This window comes from Schistocerca nitens, chromosome 7, assembly GCF_023898315.1.
Source record: "Schistocerca nitens isolate TAMUIC-IGC-003100 chromosome 7, iqSchNite1.1, whole genome shotgun sequence".
NCBI lineage: Eukaryota > Metazoa > Arthropoda > Insecta > Orthoptera > Acrididae > Schistocerca > Schistocerca nitens.
In genome coordinates this window covers 358,613,748-358,628,192 of record NC_064620.1, presented here as the reverse complement: position 1 = coordinate 358,628,192, position 14,445 = coordinate 358,613,748, and the positions used below count along the sequence as shown (strand labels likewise).

The window sequence follows — 14,445 nt, the reverse complement described above, 5'->3', positions numbered from 1 at the left end:
AGACAACATTCCATTAGAACTACTGATGGCCTTGGGAGAGCCAGTCCTGACAAAACTCTACCATCTGGTGAGCAAGATGTATGAGACAGGCGAAATACCCACAGACTTCAAGAAGAATATAATAATTCCAATCCCAAAGAAAGCAGGTGTTGACAGATGTGAAAATTACCGAACTGTCAGTTTAATAAGTCACAGCTGCAAAATACTAACAGGAATTCTTTACAGACGAATGGAAAAACTGGTAGAAGCGGACCTTGGGGAAGATACGTTTGGATTCCGTAGAAATGTTGGAACACGTGAGGCAATACTAACCTTACGACTTATCTTAGAAGAAAGATTAAGAAAAGGCAAACCTACGTTTCTAGCATTTGTAGACTTAGAGAAAGCTTTTGACAACATTAACTGGAATACTCTCTTTCAAATTCTGAAGGTGGCAGGGGTAAAATACAAGGAGCGAAAGGCTATTTACAATTTGTACAGAAACCAGATGGCAGTTATAATAGTCGAGGGGCATGAAAGGGAAGCAGTGGTTGGGAAAGGAGTGAGACAGGGTTGTAGCCTCTCCCCGATGTTACTCAATCTGTATATTGAGCAAGCAGTAAAGGAAACAAAAGAAAAATTCGGAGTAGGTATTAAAATTCATGGAGAAGTAGTAAAAACTTTGAGGTTCGCCGATGACATTTTAATTCTGTCAGAGACAGCAAAGGACTTGGAAGGGCAGTTGAACGGAATGGACAGTGTCTTGAAAGGAGGATATAAGATGAACATCAACAAAAGCAAAACGAGGATAATGAAATGTAGTCGAATTAAATCGGGTGATGCTGAGGGAATTAGATTAGGAAATGAGACACTTAAAGTAGTAAAGGAGTTTTGCTATTTGGGGAGCAAAATAACTGATGATGGTCGAAGTAGAGAAGATATAAAATGTAGACTGGCAATGGCAAGGAAAGCGTTTCTGAAGAAGAGAAATTTGTTAACATCGAGTATAGATTTAAGTGTCAGGAAGTCGTTTCTGAAAGTATTTGTATGGAGTGTAGCCATGTACGGAAGTGAAACATGGACGATAAATAGTTTGGACAAGAAGAGAATAGAAGCTTTCGAAATGTGGTGCTTCAGAAGAATGCTGAAGATTAGATGGGTAGATCACATAACTAATGAGGAGGTATTGAATAGAATTGGGGAGAAGAGGAGTTTGTGGCACAACTTGACAAGAAGAAGGGACCGGTTGGTAGGACATGTTCTGAGGCATCAAGGAATCACAAATTTAGCATTGGAGGACAGTGTGGAGAGTAAAAATCATAGAGGGAGACCAAGAGATGAATACACTAAGCAGATTCAGAAGGATGTAGGTTGCAGTAAGTACTGGGAGATGAAGAAGCTTGCACAGGATAGAGTAGCATGGAGAGCTGCATCAAACCAGTCTCAGAACTGAAGACAACAACAACAACTACAACAACAACAACATGTAGTAATTTATTACTTCCTCTGCTATCACCCTCCACCATTCTATCCATTCTTCACTCCAGTTTCTTCTCTCCTCAACCACTGTCTTATTTGCCTCTTTCCTCTTCTTTTTATATTCTGCTCTTGCTAATCTGGTCCTTTCTTGGAATCACAGTCTGAAGGCCCTGTTCTTCCCTCCTATTACCTCATTGATTCTTTCATTCCACAATGGTGTCTTCTTCAACCATTTTCTGCCGGTTGTCCTTCTGCATACAGCTACTGCAGCTTCTACTACAGCACTTTTAAATTGTCTGCATTCCTCTTCTCCTGTTTTTGGTTCATCCTTTGGTAACCTTTCCCTTAGCCTGATCTTCTTCCTTGGTTTCTGTTTCCTTCAGTTTCTGTATTTTAATTATCCTTTAATATTTCTATGTCTTCTTCAATTCCTTCATGATTCTCATACTCATCACCAGTGGCTGGTGGCCAATATCCAATACCTCAGGTGGTAGTACTTTTATATTCACTACAGCCCTCTTCCTTTTTCAATCATAGAGCATGCAATCCACCAAAGATTTGCTGTACTACTACACTGGTTTGTGGCTCTTTCTCTTCCAAAAGCAGGAGTCACCTATCACTAAACCATTTCTCTTGTAGAATTCTAGCAATCTTTTTCGTCCTCCATTTCTACTTCCCCATCCTTCTGTTCCCAGTACATTTCCATACCCTTGTCTTTCACTCACCTGTGCATTCAAGTCTCGTACGACTATTATCCTTTGTCCATTTAACTGCTTTTGTAGTTCCTCTTGAGTTATAAAGCCCACCTAAGTGGCATACACCTGGACAACCCCCATACTTCTTCCCTTTGTCATTATCCTGTCACTTATCCTCTTTACCTGCTATTTTAAACCATCTCTAACAACAACTCCCATTTCCTTTTGTCTCCCTTCTACATTTCCACTCCAGTGCAATGTCTAACATTTCCTCAGTTTTCTACTGCCTTCTATTTTCGATCTTGGCTCTCCAATGCCTAAGACGTCCTTTCCATCAAATTCACTATCCTTTCCATCATACTCACTACCTCCTGTATCATGTTTGCTAATTATGATTTCTGATTCTGTATTTTATGTAATTTAGAGACATTGTACATCTCTGTATGTTGGTCTGCAGTTGGTCATAACTGACCAAGTTTAATTACCTGTTTAATAAACATTTTTTTGATACATTGATGGATTTATAACAAAACAATTGTATCCAGGATCACTGTGAAATCTTGTTATGTATTTGTCACAACTTGTGAAGCAAGAAAAACATTTCTGAAAAAGAGAGATTTGTTTTCACTGAATGTAAATATAAGTGATCAAAAGTCTCCTGTGAAAGTATTTGTCTGGATTGTACCATCATATGGAAATGCAATGTGGGCAGTAAACACTACAGAGAAGGGGAGAATAGAAACTTTTAAAATGTGGTGTCACAACAGAATTCTGATATTGTATAACGAACCATGAACCATGAACCATGAACCATGGACCTTGCCGTTGGTGGGGAGGCTTGCGTGCCTCAGCAATACAGATGGCCGTACCGTAGGTGCAACCACAATGGAGGGGTATCTGTTGAGAGGCCAGACAAACATGTGGTTCCTGAAGAGGGGCAGCAGCCTTTTCAGTAGTTGCAGGGGCAACAGTCTGGATGATTGACTGATCCGGCCTTGTAACATTAACCAAAATGGCCTTGCTGTGCTGGTACTGCGAACGGCTGAAAGCAAGGGGAAACTATGGCCGTAATTTTTCCCGAGGACATGCAGCTTTACTGTATGATTAAATGATGATGGCGTCCTCTTGGGTAAAATATTCCGGAGGTAAAATAGTCCCCCATTCGGATCTCCGGGCGGGGACTACTCAAGAGGACGTCGTTATCAGGAGAAAGAAAACTGGCATTCTACGGATCGGAGTGTGGTATGTCAGATCCCTTAATCAGGCAGGTAGGTTAGAAAATTTAAAAAGGGAAATGGATAGGTTAAAGTTAGATATAGTGGGAATTAGTGAAGTTCAGTGGCAGAAGGAACAAGACTTCTGGTCAGGTGAATACAGGGTTATAAATACAAAACCAAATAGGAGTAATGCAGGAGTAGGTTTAATAATGAATAAAAAAATAGGAGTGCGGGTTAGCTACTACAAACAGCATAGTGAACGCATTATTGTGGCCAAGATAGACACAAAGCCCATGCCTACTACAGTAGTACAAGTTTATATGCCAACTAGCTCTGCAAATGATGAAGAAATTGATGAAATGTATGACGAGGCAAAAGAAATTATTCAGGTAGTGAAGGGAGACGAAAATTTAATAGTCATGGGTGACTGGAATTCGTCAGTAGGAAAAGGGAGAGAAGGAAACATAGTAGGTGAATATGGATTGGGGGGGGAAGAAATGAAAGAGGAAGCCGCCTTGTAGAATTTTGCACAGAGCATAACTTAATCATAGCTAACACTTGGTTCAAGAATCATAAAAGAAGGTTGTATACCTGGAAGAATCCTGGAGATACTAAAAGGTATCAGATAGATTATACAATGGTAAGACAGAGATTTAGGAACCAGGTTTTAAATTGTAAGACATTTCCAGGGGCAGATGTGGATTCTGACCACAATCTATTGGTTATGAACTGCAGATTGAAACTAAAGAAACTGCAAAAAGGTGGGAATTTAAGGAGATGGGACCTGGATAAACTGAAAGAACCAGAGGTTGTAGAGAGTTTCAGGGAGAGCATAAGGGAACAACTGACAGGAATGGGGGAAGGAAATACAGTAGAAGAAGAATGGGTAGCTCTGAGGGATGAAGTAGTGAAGGCAGCAGACGATCAAGTAGGTAAAAAGATGAGGCCTAATAGAAATCCTTGGGTAACAGAAGAAATATTGAATTTAATTGATGAAAGGAGAAAATATAAAATTGCAGTAAATGAAGCAGGCAAAAAGGAATACAAACGTCTCAAAAATGAGATCGACAGGAAGTGCAAAATGGGTAAGCAGGGATGGCTAGAGGACAAATGTAAGGATGTAGAGGCTTGTCTCACTAGGGGTAAGATAGATACTGCCTACAGGAAAATTAAAGAGACCTTTGGAGAGAAGAGAACCACTTGTATGAATATCAAGAGCTCAGATGGCAACCCAGTTCTAAGCAAAGAAGGGAAAGCAGAAAGGTGGAAGGAGTATATAGAGGGTTTATACAAGGGCGATGTACTTGAGGACAATATTATGGAAATGGAAGAGGATGTAGATGAAGATGAAATGGGAGATAAGATACTGCGTGAAGAGTTTGACAGAGCACTGAAAGACCAGAGTCGAAACAAGGCCCCGGGAGTAGACAACATTCCATTAGAACTACTGATGGCCTTGGGAGAGCCAGTCATGACAAAACTCTACCATCTGGTGAGCAACATGTATGAGACAGGCGAAATACCCACAGACTTCAAGAAGAATATAATAATTCCAATCCCAAAGAAAGCAGGTGTTGACAGATGTGAAAATTACCGAACTGTCAGTTTAATAAGTCACAGCTGCAAAATACTAACAGGAATTCTTTACAGACGAATGGAAAAACTGGTAGAAGCGGACCTTGGGGAAGATACGTTTGGATTCCGTAGAAATGTTGGAACACGTGAGGCAATACTAACCTTACAACTTATCTTAGAAGAAAGATTAAGAAAAGGCAAACCTACGTTTCTAGCATTTGTAGACTTAGAGAAAGCTTTTGACAACATTAACTGGAATACTCTCTTTCAAATTCTGAAGGTGGCAGGGGTAAAATACAAGGAGCGAAAGGCTATTTACAATTTGTACAGAAACCAGATGGCAGTTATAATAGTCGAGGGGCATGAAAGGGAAGCAGTGGTTGGGAAAGGAGTGAGACAGGGTTGTAGCCTCTCCCCGATGTTACTCAACCTGTATATTGAGCAAGCAGTAAAGGAAACAAAAGAAAAATTCGGAGTAGGTATTAAAATTCATGGAGAAGTAGTAAAAACTTTGAGGTTCGCCGATGACATTGTAATTCTGTCAGAGACAGCAAAGGACTTGGAAGAGCAGTTGAACGGAATGGACAGTGTCTTGAAAGGAGGATATAAGATGAACATCAACAAAAGCAAAACGAGGATAATGGAATGTAGTGAAATTAAATCGGGTGATGCTGAGGGGATTAGATTAGGAAATGAGACACTTAAAGTAGTAAAGGAGTTTTGCTATTTAGGGAGTAAAATAACTGATGATGGTCAAAGTAGAGAGGATATAAAATGTAGACTGGCAATGGCAAGGAAATCGTTTCTGAAGAAGAGAAATTTGTTAACATCGTGTATAGATTTAAGTGTCAGGAAGTCCTTTCTGAAAGTATTTGTATGGAGTGTAGCCATGTATGGAAGTGAAACATGGACGATTACCAGTTTGGACAAGAAGGGAATAGAAGCTTTCAAAATGTGGTGCTACAGAAGAATGCTGAAGATAAGGTGGGTAGATCACGTAACTAATGAGGAGGTATTGAATAGGATTGGGGAGAAGAGAAGTTTGTGGCACAACTTGACTAGAAGAAGGGATCGGTTGGTAGGACATGTTTTGAGGCATCAAGGGATCACAAATTTAGCATTGGAGGGCAGCATGGATGGTAAAAATCGTAGAGGAAGACCAAGAGATCAATACACTAAGCAGATTCAGAAGGGTGTAGGTTGCAGTAGGTACTGGGAGATGAAGAAGCTTGTACAGGATAGAGTAGCATGGAGAGCTGCATCAAACCAGTCTCAGGACTGAAGACCACAACAACATAACGAATGAAGGAGCACTGCATTTTATTAGAGAGAAAAAAAGCTTTATATCATCAGTAGTTAATTTTGTAATCATGAGAGATGAAGAGCAGTAAAAACTGTAGAGGAAGACCAAGGCCAGAAAACATCAAGCAGCTTCAAGTAGACATAGTCTGTAACAGTTATGTAGAGATAAAAAGGCTTTACAGGATAGACTAGCATAGAGAGATGCATCAGATCAGTCTTCAGAGTGAGGATCACAGCAACATCATTGTATTTAATTGGTGCCTTCAGTCAAGATGTATTTTGATGCTGTATTAAACAGGTAATTAAGTTTGGTCAGCTATGATCAACTTCAGACCTAAAAAATAACATACAAAGGTAGCTTCATCTACAATGTCTCTAAATTATGCAGAATCAGAAATCATAATGAAGCTGACTAAACATTTTGAAATTTAAAGATATAAACATTTACTTTTCTCAGAGTAAATGTAAGCTTTCAGCCCACTACTGAAGTTTCTGGAAGAAAAGTCTTTTATAAATTGCAAAGGGTAGCTAATGGAACATCTGGAATGGAAGTTGGATCAGTGGCATTGTGTTTCTTCACTGATGAGTGCAGGATTTATCTGATGCCAAATGATCACTGCAGGAGGGTGTGAGGCATGCAACCATGCAAGTTGATCAGGGAGAGGCATATGCCATGTTTAGAGGCTGATATCATGTACAGATGCAGGTGCTTCTCATCAATATTGACAGTAATTTGTGGGATTTTTCAACCTAATTTTATCACCTTCAGCCACCATTTCAGTGATGGATTCATCTTTCAAAATGATAAATGTGAACTTAACTTATAAATGTTCAACAATGAGCCATATTTACAAATTAATTTGTGATGTGAGTAAAATATTCTCATTTTCAAAACATGTCAGTTTGAATAAAAGAGTTGAGCTTCTGATGGCTATCTCTGCCATTTTTGTCAGGAGTAAAAGCCTCTGACTGCCAGAGCTGTCACAGTTTTCTGCTTATACAGGGTGGAGAAAAAATTGTGTCATGAAATATTAAGTCTGGATAGTTGATGCCAGTAGGAACCAAAATTACTAATGTTGTGTAGGTTGACAACATGCCATTTTTAAACTATGGAAACTTGGTGCCACACACTCTGTTTGTTCGTAGGATTGCCCTGTTGCTGTTTGTCATTTGACGGGCAGTGCTATGGCTGTCAGTTCACACATACAAACATCCCGTGCCCCGTCACTGCCCCAACATGATACACATATGTGTCGAATAGGTCTTGCTATTTGTTTACACCTCACACCAGAGGCATTCACACGTAAGCTTTGCTTTGGAGCACACACACATCACCTGCGATTTAGTCCTACAGGAAGCATGGTGGCTCAGTACTCGTTTGAAAAAAACGAAATACAGTTTTTGTTTATGGACTAGCTGATGCTAACACGCATGAAGCTCAACAGTTGTATAAGGAATGGTACCCAGCAAGACCCCACCCACAGCTGCAAACATTTACAGTAATTCACCAGCAACTTGGCACAATAGGCTTGTTAGTGGGATATCATAGTGATGCTGGAAGACCTCAAACACGATGGGATGCTGCATTTGAAGGGACTGTTCTCAAGTGCCTTGAGGAAGCTCCTGCAACAAGTACTCAAGCAGTTGCACACACCATGGGAGTCACTCATCAGTTAGTCTGGGAGGTTTTGAGGGATGATGGCCAGCATCCATTTAGTTTCCACGCTGTCCAAGACCTAAATCCTGTGGCAGACTATGAACACAGGCTAGGGTTTTGCAGTGGTTTCTGTGACATGCTGCACAAGATCCCCACTTCCTCGCCATTGTGTTGTTTACTGATGAGGGCACCTCCCAGTGGGATGGCCTTTACAGCATTCGAAATGTTCATTACTGGGAAAGGAGAATCCTCACATCACATACATCCATGGACACCAGGAACAATTTTCGCTCAATATCTGGGCAGGCATTGTGGGTGACCATCTGATTGGGCCAGACCATCTACCTCCTCAGCTTAGCAGGACAAATTACCTTCACTTTCTGCAAGAAATTCTACCCGGCCTGCTGGAAGATGTTCCCCTGGACATATATCTATGCATGTGGTTGCAGTATGATGGGGTGCCCGCACATAACAGTTGTGCTGTGCACGGATATTTAAATGAACTCTTCAATGGCTGGGCAATTGGCAGAGGTGCTCATAGGACATGCCCCCCACAGTCACCAGACCTTATGCCACTGGCATTATTGTGAGGATTCTTCAAGGTTCTATTCACCCACCCAGATGTGAACCACCCAGAAATGAAGAGGAATTAATGGACCACATTCAACATGCAGCCAATCACATCAGGGCAATGCCAGGAATCTTTGAAAGAGTTTCGGAAAACACTGTTTGACATTGCCAAACTTGTGTCACATCAGAGGGTTGCCAGTTCGACCACCTGCTTTTAGTAAACAATGTCCTAACTACAAAAAAGGCCCTTTTCAGTGTCAACACAATTTGTAAAAGACTGTCTGTATGTGAACTAACAGCTGTTGATGAGTTTGTTCCCGGTAAGTCTTATCATGAAACTACAATGGATGTGTCGGGACCCCGGCAGATTTGCCCCCAGGGTGGAAGGCTGGCACGCTACCATCAAGCGTGCAGGCCACCTCGGATAAATCAAGATCGCCAGCAGGCAAAGCATTTGCAGTCATGCATTGTCCAGAGAATCTGGTAACAGGACAATCCCACAGCCAACTGGAGCATGTGATGCGAAGTTTCCATAGTTTAAAAATTATGCATTGTTGACCTACACAACATTAGTAATTTCGGTTCTTATTGGCATCAGCTATCCAGGGTTAAAATTTCATGACACAATTTTTCTCCACCCTGTATATGATTGCAGTCTGTGGCACCAATCAGAAAAGGCGAAAATGATGCAGCTGAGTTGGGCAGCCCATTGCAGCTCCAGCCTGCTATGGGCCTGAGTGATGTAAGGTGGCATAAGGGCTGGTGCCACATTTGAAAACTGCTGCTCCTGTCTCCCTACAAGTGTCAAGCATCCATATTTGTTTTGCAGTTTGTGCTGCAAATGAAAGAGGACTTGTTCAACCTAACTGCGATTTATTGTGAAAAATAACCCATGGAACGTGAAGCTAACCAATTAACCAAATGGAAAGATTACAGTACCTACTGGTAAGAACCAAACTGAGCATGCTTGGGCCACTCAGAATGTTACCCCGCTGCAGATTTTCATTTCACATGTGTACTCTTTCTAAAAGATTGCTTTTATTTTGGTTATTGTTTTGTTTTTATTTCAATATGGTGTTCTTTCCCCATAAGACTTATTCATTCACTGTTCCCTTCAATCTGAGCATATAGGTCCATAGATCTGTAGGTGGTGCAAAACATTTTTTGATCAACTTACTTTCTTCACTGTAAGTTAACATGTGGATGCAACAACACAATCACACCCTGGATAGCAGAAAAGTAATGGAACACAACAAGTTTTGCAAAGCTATTTAGATGAAACCAGAGAAGTTGCTTGCATGGAATATTGTTTGTTTAGTTTTGTTTAGACCATTTTATGATACAGATAATGGGTACATAAAATACATTTAAATTATGTAAACAATTTGACGATATTTATGCAAATAGAATGATCAAATCACAACTATTTTTTGCATCATCCTGTATCTAAATGCACCCACATCCATTTTAAATCCCAGATTTGTTCATATAATGACATTATGAAAAGGATAATTGCTACTCACCGTTCTGAGTTGCAGATAGGCACAAGAAAAAGACTGTCACAAAATAAGCTTTTGGCCAACAAGGCCTTTGTCAAAAATAGGTAACAGATGCATACACACACACAGACACACACACGCACACAACACACACGAGACCACAGTCACTGGCAGCTAAGGTGTATGTCACTGTTGTCTATTTCTGACAAAAGCCTTTAGCTGCCAGAGACTGCAGTCATATGTGTGTGTGTGTGTGTGTGTGTGTGTGTGTGTGTGTGTGTGCATCTGTTACCTATTTTTGACAAAGGCCTTGTTGGCCAAAAGCTTATTTTGTGACTTTTTTTAATTTTTTTATATCTGTGACTCAGCATCTCCACTACATGGTGAGTGCAACTACCATTTTCATAATATTGTTATACTCCATCCTGGATTTTCCATTTTTAGCTTTGGTCATATGTGATTTGTTTCTTTACCTAAAGTGAGAGAAACTACCTGTGTTTATGATACTGTGCACCAGAAAATATCCTGTGAACCAGTCATGATGCCTTGTCAGAGAGATCCATAGAAGCTTCACCAAGAATTTGGGGGAAGATGTGAAGGCAATTTTTTAAAAAGCAGTCTTTAACATTTTTCTAAGCTTTCAGAGGGACTCTCATATCACTCACAGAGATTCACATAAAGCTGGACAAGTAAGCTGTATTTCTTATTTTGAACTTATTATAACTATTTCAATAAACTAATGTTAAATATACCTATTAAACATCTCCACCTGTCTCTTTCTATTTGCATAATCAGCTCTCTGTACACACTCATCCCAACATCTCCTTATGGTGCAGTTCTCAATTTTCATAGAGAAGTGTGTTCGTTCTCCTTCATTATACAAATTCATGGCACATACCTGAAATTTTAAAATTGCTCAGTTATTTCCTTAATTTATACCTCAAAATAAATTGCCACATTAAATTTTCTCACACTCAAGAAGTTTCAAATAAATGTCATCAAAGTGAAAGATGACACAACATTAAAATTTTAATTTTAATTCTGGCCTTCATTTTTACCTCAAGAGGATCCTTCTTCAGAAAGTGTGCCACATGTCTAATCATAGTTTCTCCAAAAAACATTGCTTGTGGTCCTCCAAAGCCACGGAATGCTGTATTGGATGGAAGATTTGTCCTACAAACTGTGCCAGAGACACGGAGATTTGGTATCTTATAGGAATTTTCTATATGTAGCATAGCTCTTTCCATTACCTGAAACAGTGCACATTAATGCTTCATTTTTTCCCCCAATGCTGGACATCTGACATATACAAAGAAAAAAACAGAACATAAACAAAATGTTTTTTGTTTCAAATGTGTTTAATTTCCTCATGAGTAGTATGACATAAGTATATAAATGAAATGAGATATCAAAATCCTTGCTGATGTTTTCCTCCTGTCACTTTTACACTAAATTTGCTTCAAGTTCCAACAGAGACCACTGTAATGGTACTTTGACTACCACGCCTCCGCCAATACAAAGACATAATTTACGATCGCGCATGCGGAAGAGCGCTGCACCAGCAACCGATTTTTATAAATAATTTTGTTCATCTTTACTTTTGCGTAGGTGTTTGTTTTTAACAACTAATTGATTACTCTGTCTCTCTCTTGTCTTCATACGAAAGACGTGTATTTTTCGGCACTGTGTTAAATATGCTTTTAAGTGGAAATTAAAACTATATTACGAAACGAAGTTATTTCAATAGTGATTCGAGATGGTTATTGTAAATTGATCATGACAGTGACAACTTGAAGAAGTTTTCAACAGACGGAGAAAAGTGAAAGACGGGTCGTCCTACAAGAGAAATTAGGACAGCCATGAAGACTATATTGTAATTAGTACTGCATTTCTAAAAAGATTATAAGGTAAATTTCAATTAGTTTCTGATGCTATTTCCATACAGTCGCTTTTTCTAGTGTTGCCGACCCGGTCTGCCATGCACGGTCAAATTACAGCACGATCTCAATCAGTAATACGAAGTCCGCCTTATCCGTAACTTATTCCATCAAAATTCAAAACGTAATCAGATTTTCTATTTTATATTTTTTCACGGCAGAACCCCGAGGAAAGGAAACACTACACCGCCCATGAGGAAACTGACAGGTATATATAAATTTTAGAGTTCTGTTGCAGTATTATGATTTTGCTTTCATTAAAAATGCACTAGGGATCATTTTAATTCATCTTGGCTGCCAGTCTTCTACTTCATCATAATTCACAGATCCAGAGTTCTGAAAGTAGGCCCACTTGCTATTGTTGATTTTTTTCCTAGTAACTGATAAATGACAAATTTTAACTCAATTGGTAAAGAGGTAGTTTTGTTCCATGTGGAGAATTACCACTTGTTTTCCATACACACTGATAAAAATTAATGCATTTCAGGCAAAAAATTTCACAATAATGGTTAAAATACATACATACTTTAAGAGTATGATTATTTGATTTTAGTATGTGGAGAGGGCAACTTAGATAAAATATTTCTAACATATAGGTAAAACTGTCTGCAAAATTACAGCAAATAAATCAGGACATTCCTGTTGAAACATAGGTAGTGGTGATGATATAGTGATATAGTTAGAGCAAAAAAGTCTTCTTAAAGAACAAAAGTGAAAAAAGTAATAACTATAAAAAAGTGACAAAGTTGCAAAAACAACAATAGGTTACTCCAGTAATCAGTAATAGATATACAAAGAATGACCAAATAAGATTTCAATTGCAGACCAGTTTATAAGTGTTAATGAAAAAAAAACAGTTTAAAAGCTAAGCAAAATGGGACACTGCAGTAAAAAAAGAGGAGGAGAGGTAGGGAGAGGGGGGGATGGGGGGGGGGGGGGAGGTAGTGAATATCAAAAATAAAAATTCATAGAGAATCTGATAGTAATGTATTAGTATGACTACAAGGAATATACCATATGTGATCATAAAAGCAGTTTATGATACTTAGGAGCAGCACGTTCAAGTATTTAACTTGCAGATAAAAGCTCTTATCGCTGTTACTTGTGATTAAAGCAAGTCAAGTATTTATATACTATTGATTTCCTATTACTTACAGGTCCTGATAAATCTATTGTACAGCCTGCATTGCTGAATAGCTGTACATCAAGAGCTGTTATTTTCCCTTCCTTTGTAAAACCAGCTTTGTATTTTGCATAGAAAGGATGTCTCTGCCCTGAAGTAATCATGTCTTCATCTCGATCCAGCATGCATCTCACTGGTCTGTTTAATCTGTACAGATAACAATACTATATTTTATTTAGCTCATTTGTCATTAATCTACTTCTTATTTTAATTTATTCTTTTGTCACTATAATATTTCAAGAATAATGTTAATAAAATTTCTTCATCAGAAGAGGAGGTGGAGGGGGCCAGGTTGGGGGGGGGGGGGGGGTGAGATGGAATAGGAATGGCTTGATACTTGTGAGACACAATGTCTCTAAAATTTAAACAGGAACACAATCATGGTAAGCAGTGGTGTGTTTAATCCATTTCACAACCCATATTTTAGAAGTATCAACAAGTCGATACAATAATTTTCATTTACAGATTCAGAATTTTAGGATTACTGACTACTGCAAAGTTTGTGTGTTTGGAGGGGAGCAGGGGAAGGGGGGGGGGGGGGCAAGCTGCATGCACATTATTGGCACTTGCATACATTTAGATGGATGTGTCAAAATTTATGTGCTTCTAAGGACATAAGCTCAAAAGCTGAGTCATAGTGTTCAGTTTCTCATGTGTGTGTGTCTGCGCAGTAGTCAATCCTTTCCTAATTTTTTTTGGAGACTATATGCAGTTGTTAGTAATTGAATTAGACACAGTTGTGTGTTAGACAGTAAGCACTCCCATCACAACACTGAATGTAATAGATCAGCATGTCATGAGAGTGGGAGAGGGGATCCACATCTACAGATACATGATACATACATGTTCCACAGCCCATTGTACAGAGCTTTGCACAGGGTACCTTGTACCACTATTAGTAATTTCCTTTTCTGTTCCACCTTAAATGGATTGAGGGAAGAAAATCAGTCAGTTTGCCTCCATACAAGCCCCAATCCCTCTTATCATATCTTCATAGCCTTAACACGAAATGTACAGTGACAGTAGATGAATTGTTCTGCTGTCAGCTACAGTTGCCAGTTCTCTAAATTCTCTCAATATTATTTCAGAAAAAGAAGATTGTCATCCCTCCAGGGATTCCCATTTGAGATTCACAAAGCATCTCTGTAATACCTGCATGTTGACCAAACTTGCCAGTAACAAACCTGGCTGCATGCCTCTGAATTGCCTCAATATCTTCCTTTAATTCAGTCTGGTGGGTATCACAAACACTCAAACAGTACTCAAGAATGAGTTGCCCTAGAGTTCTACATGCAGTCTCCACTATAGATGAGGTACACTTTCTGAAAACTCTCTCATTTAAGCAATGTCAA

General features: G+C 39.2%; 1 protein-coding gene across 1 annotated transcript in view; it reads right to left on the bottom strand.

Annotated features, from left to right (window-relative positions):
* The window catches only part of LOC126194690 (xanthine dehydrogenase), a 262,170-nt gene that overhangs the window by 33,468 nt on the left and 214,257 nt on the right, over window positions 1-14,445 (bottom strand). Inside the window, exons 19-21 of the mRNA XM_049932909.1 lie at window positions 13,066-13,240; window positions 11,032-11,223; window positions 10,726-10,871 (exon numbers count right to left, since the gene is read on the bottom strand). Coding sequence (XP_049788866.1) covers window positions 10,726-10,871; window positions 11,032-11,223; window positions 13,066-13,240 — 513 coding nt within the window. The remainder of the gene's footprint in view (window positions 1-10,725; window positions 10,872-11,031; window positions 11,224-13,065; window positions 13,241-14,445) is intronic.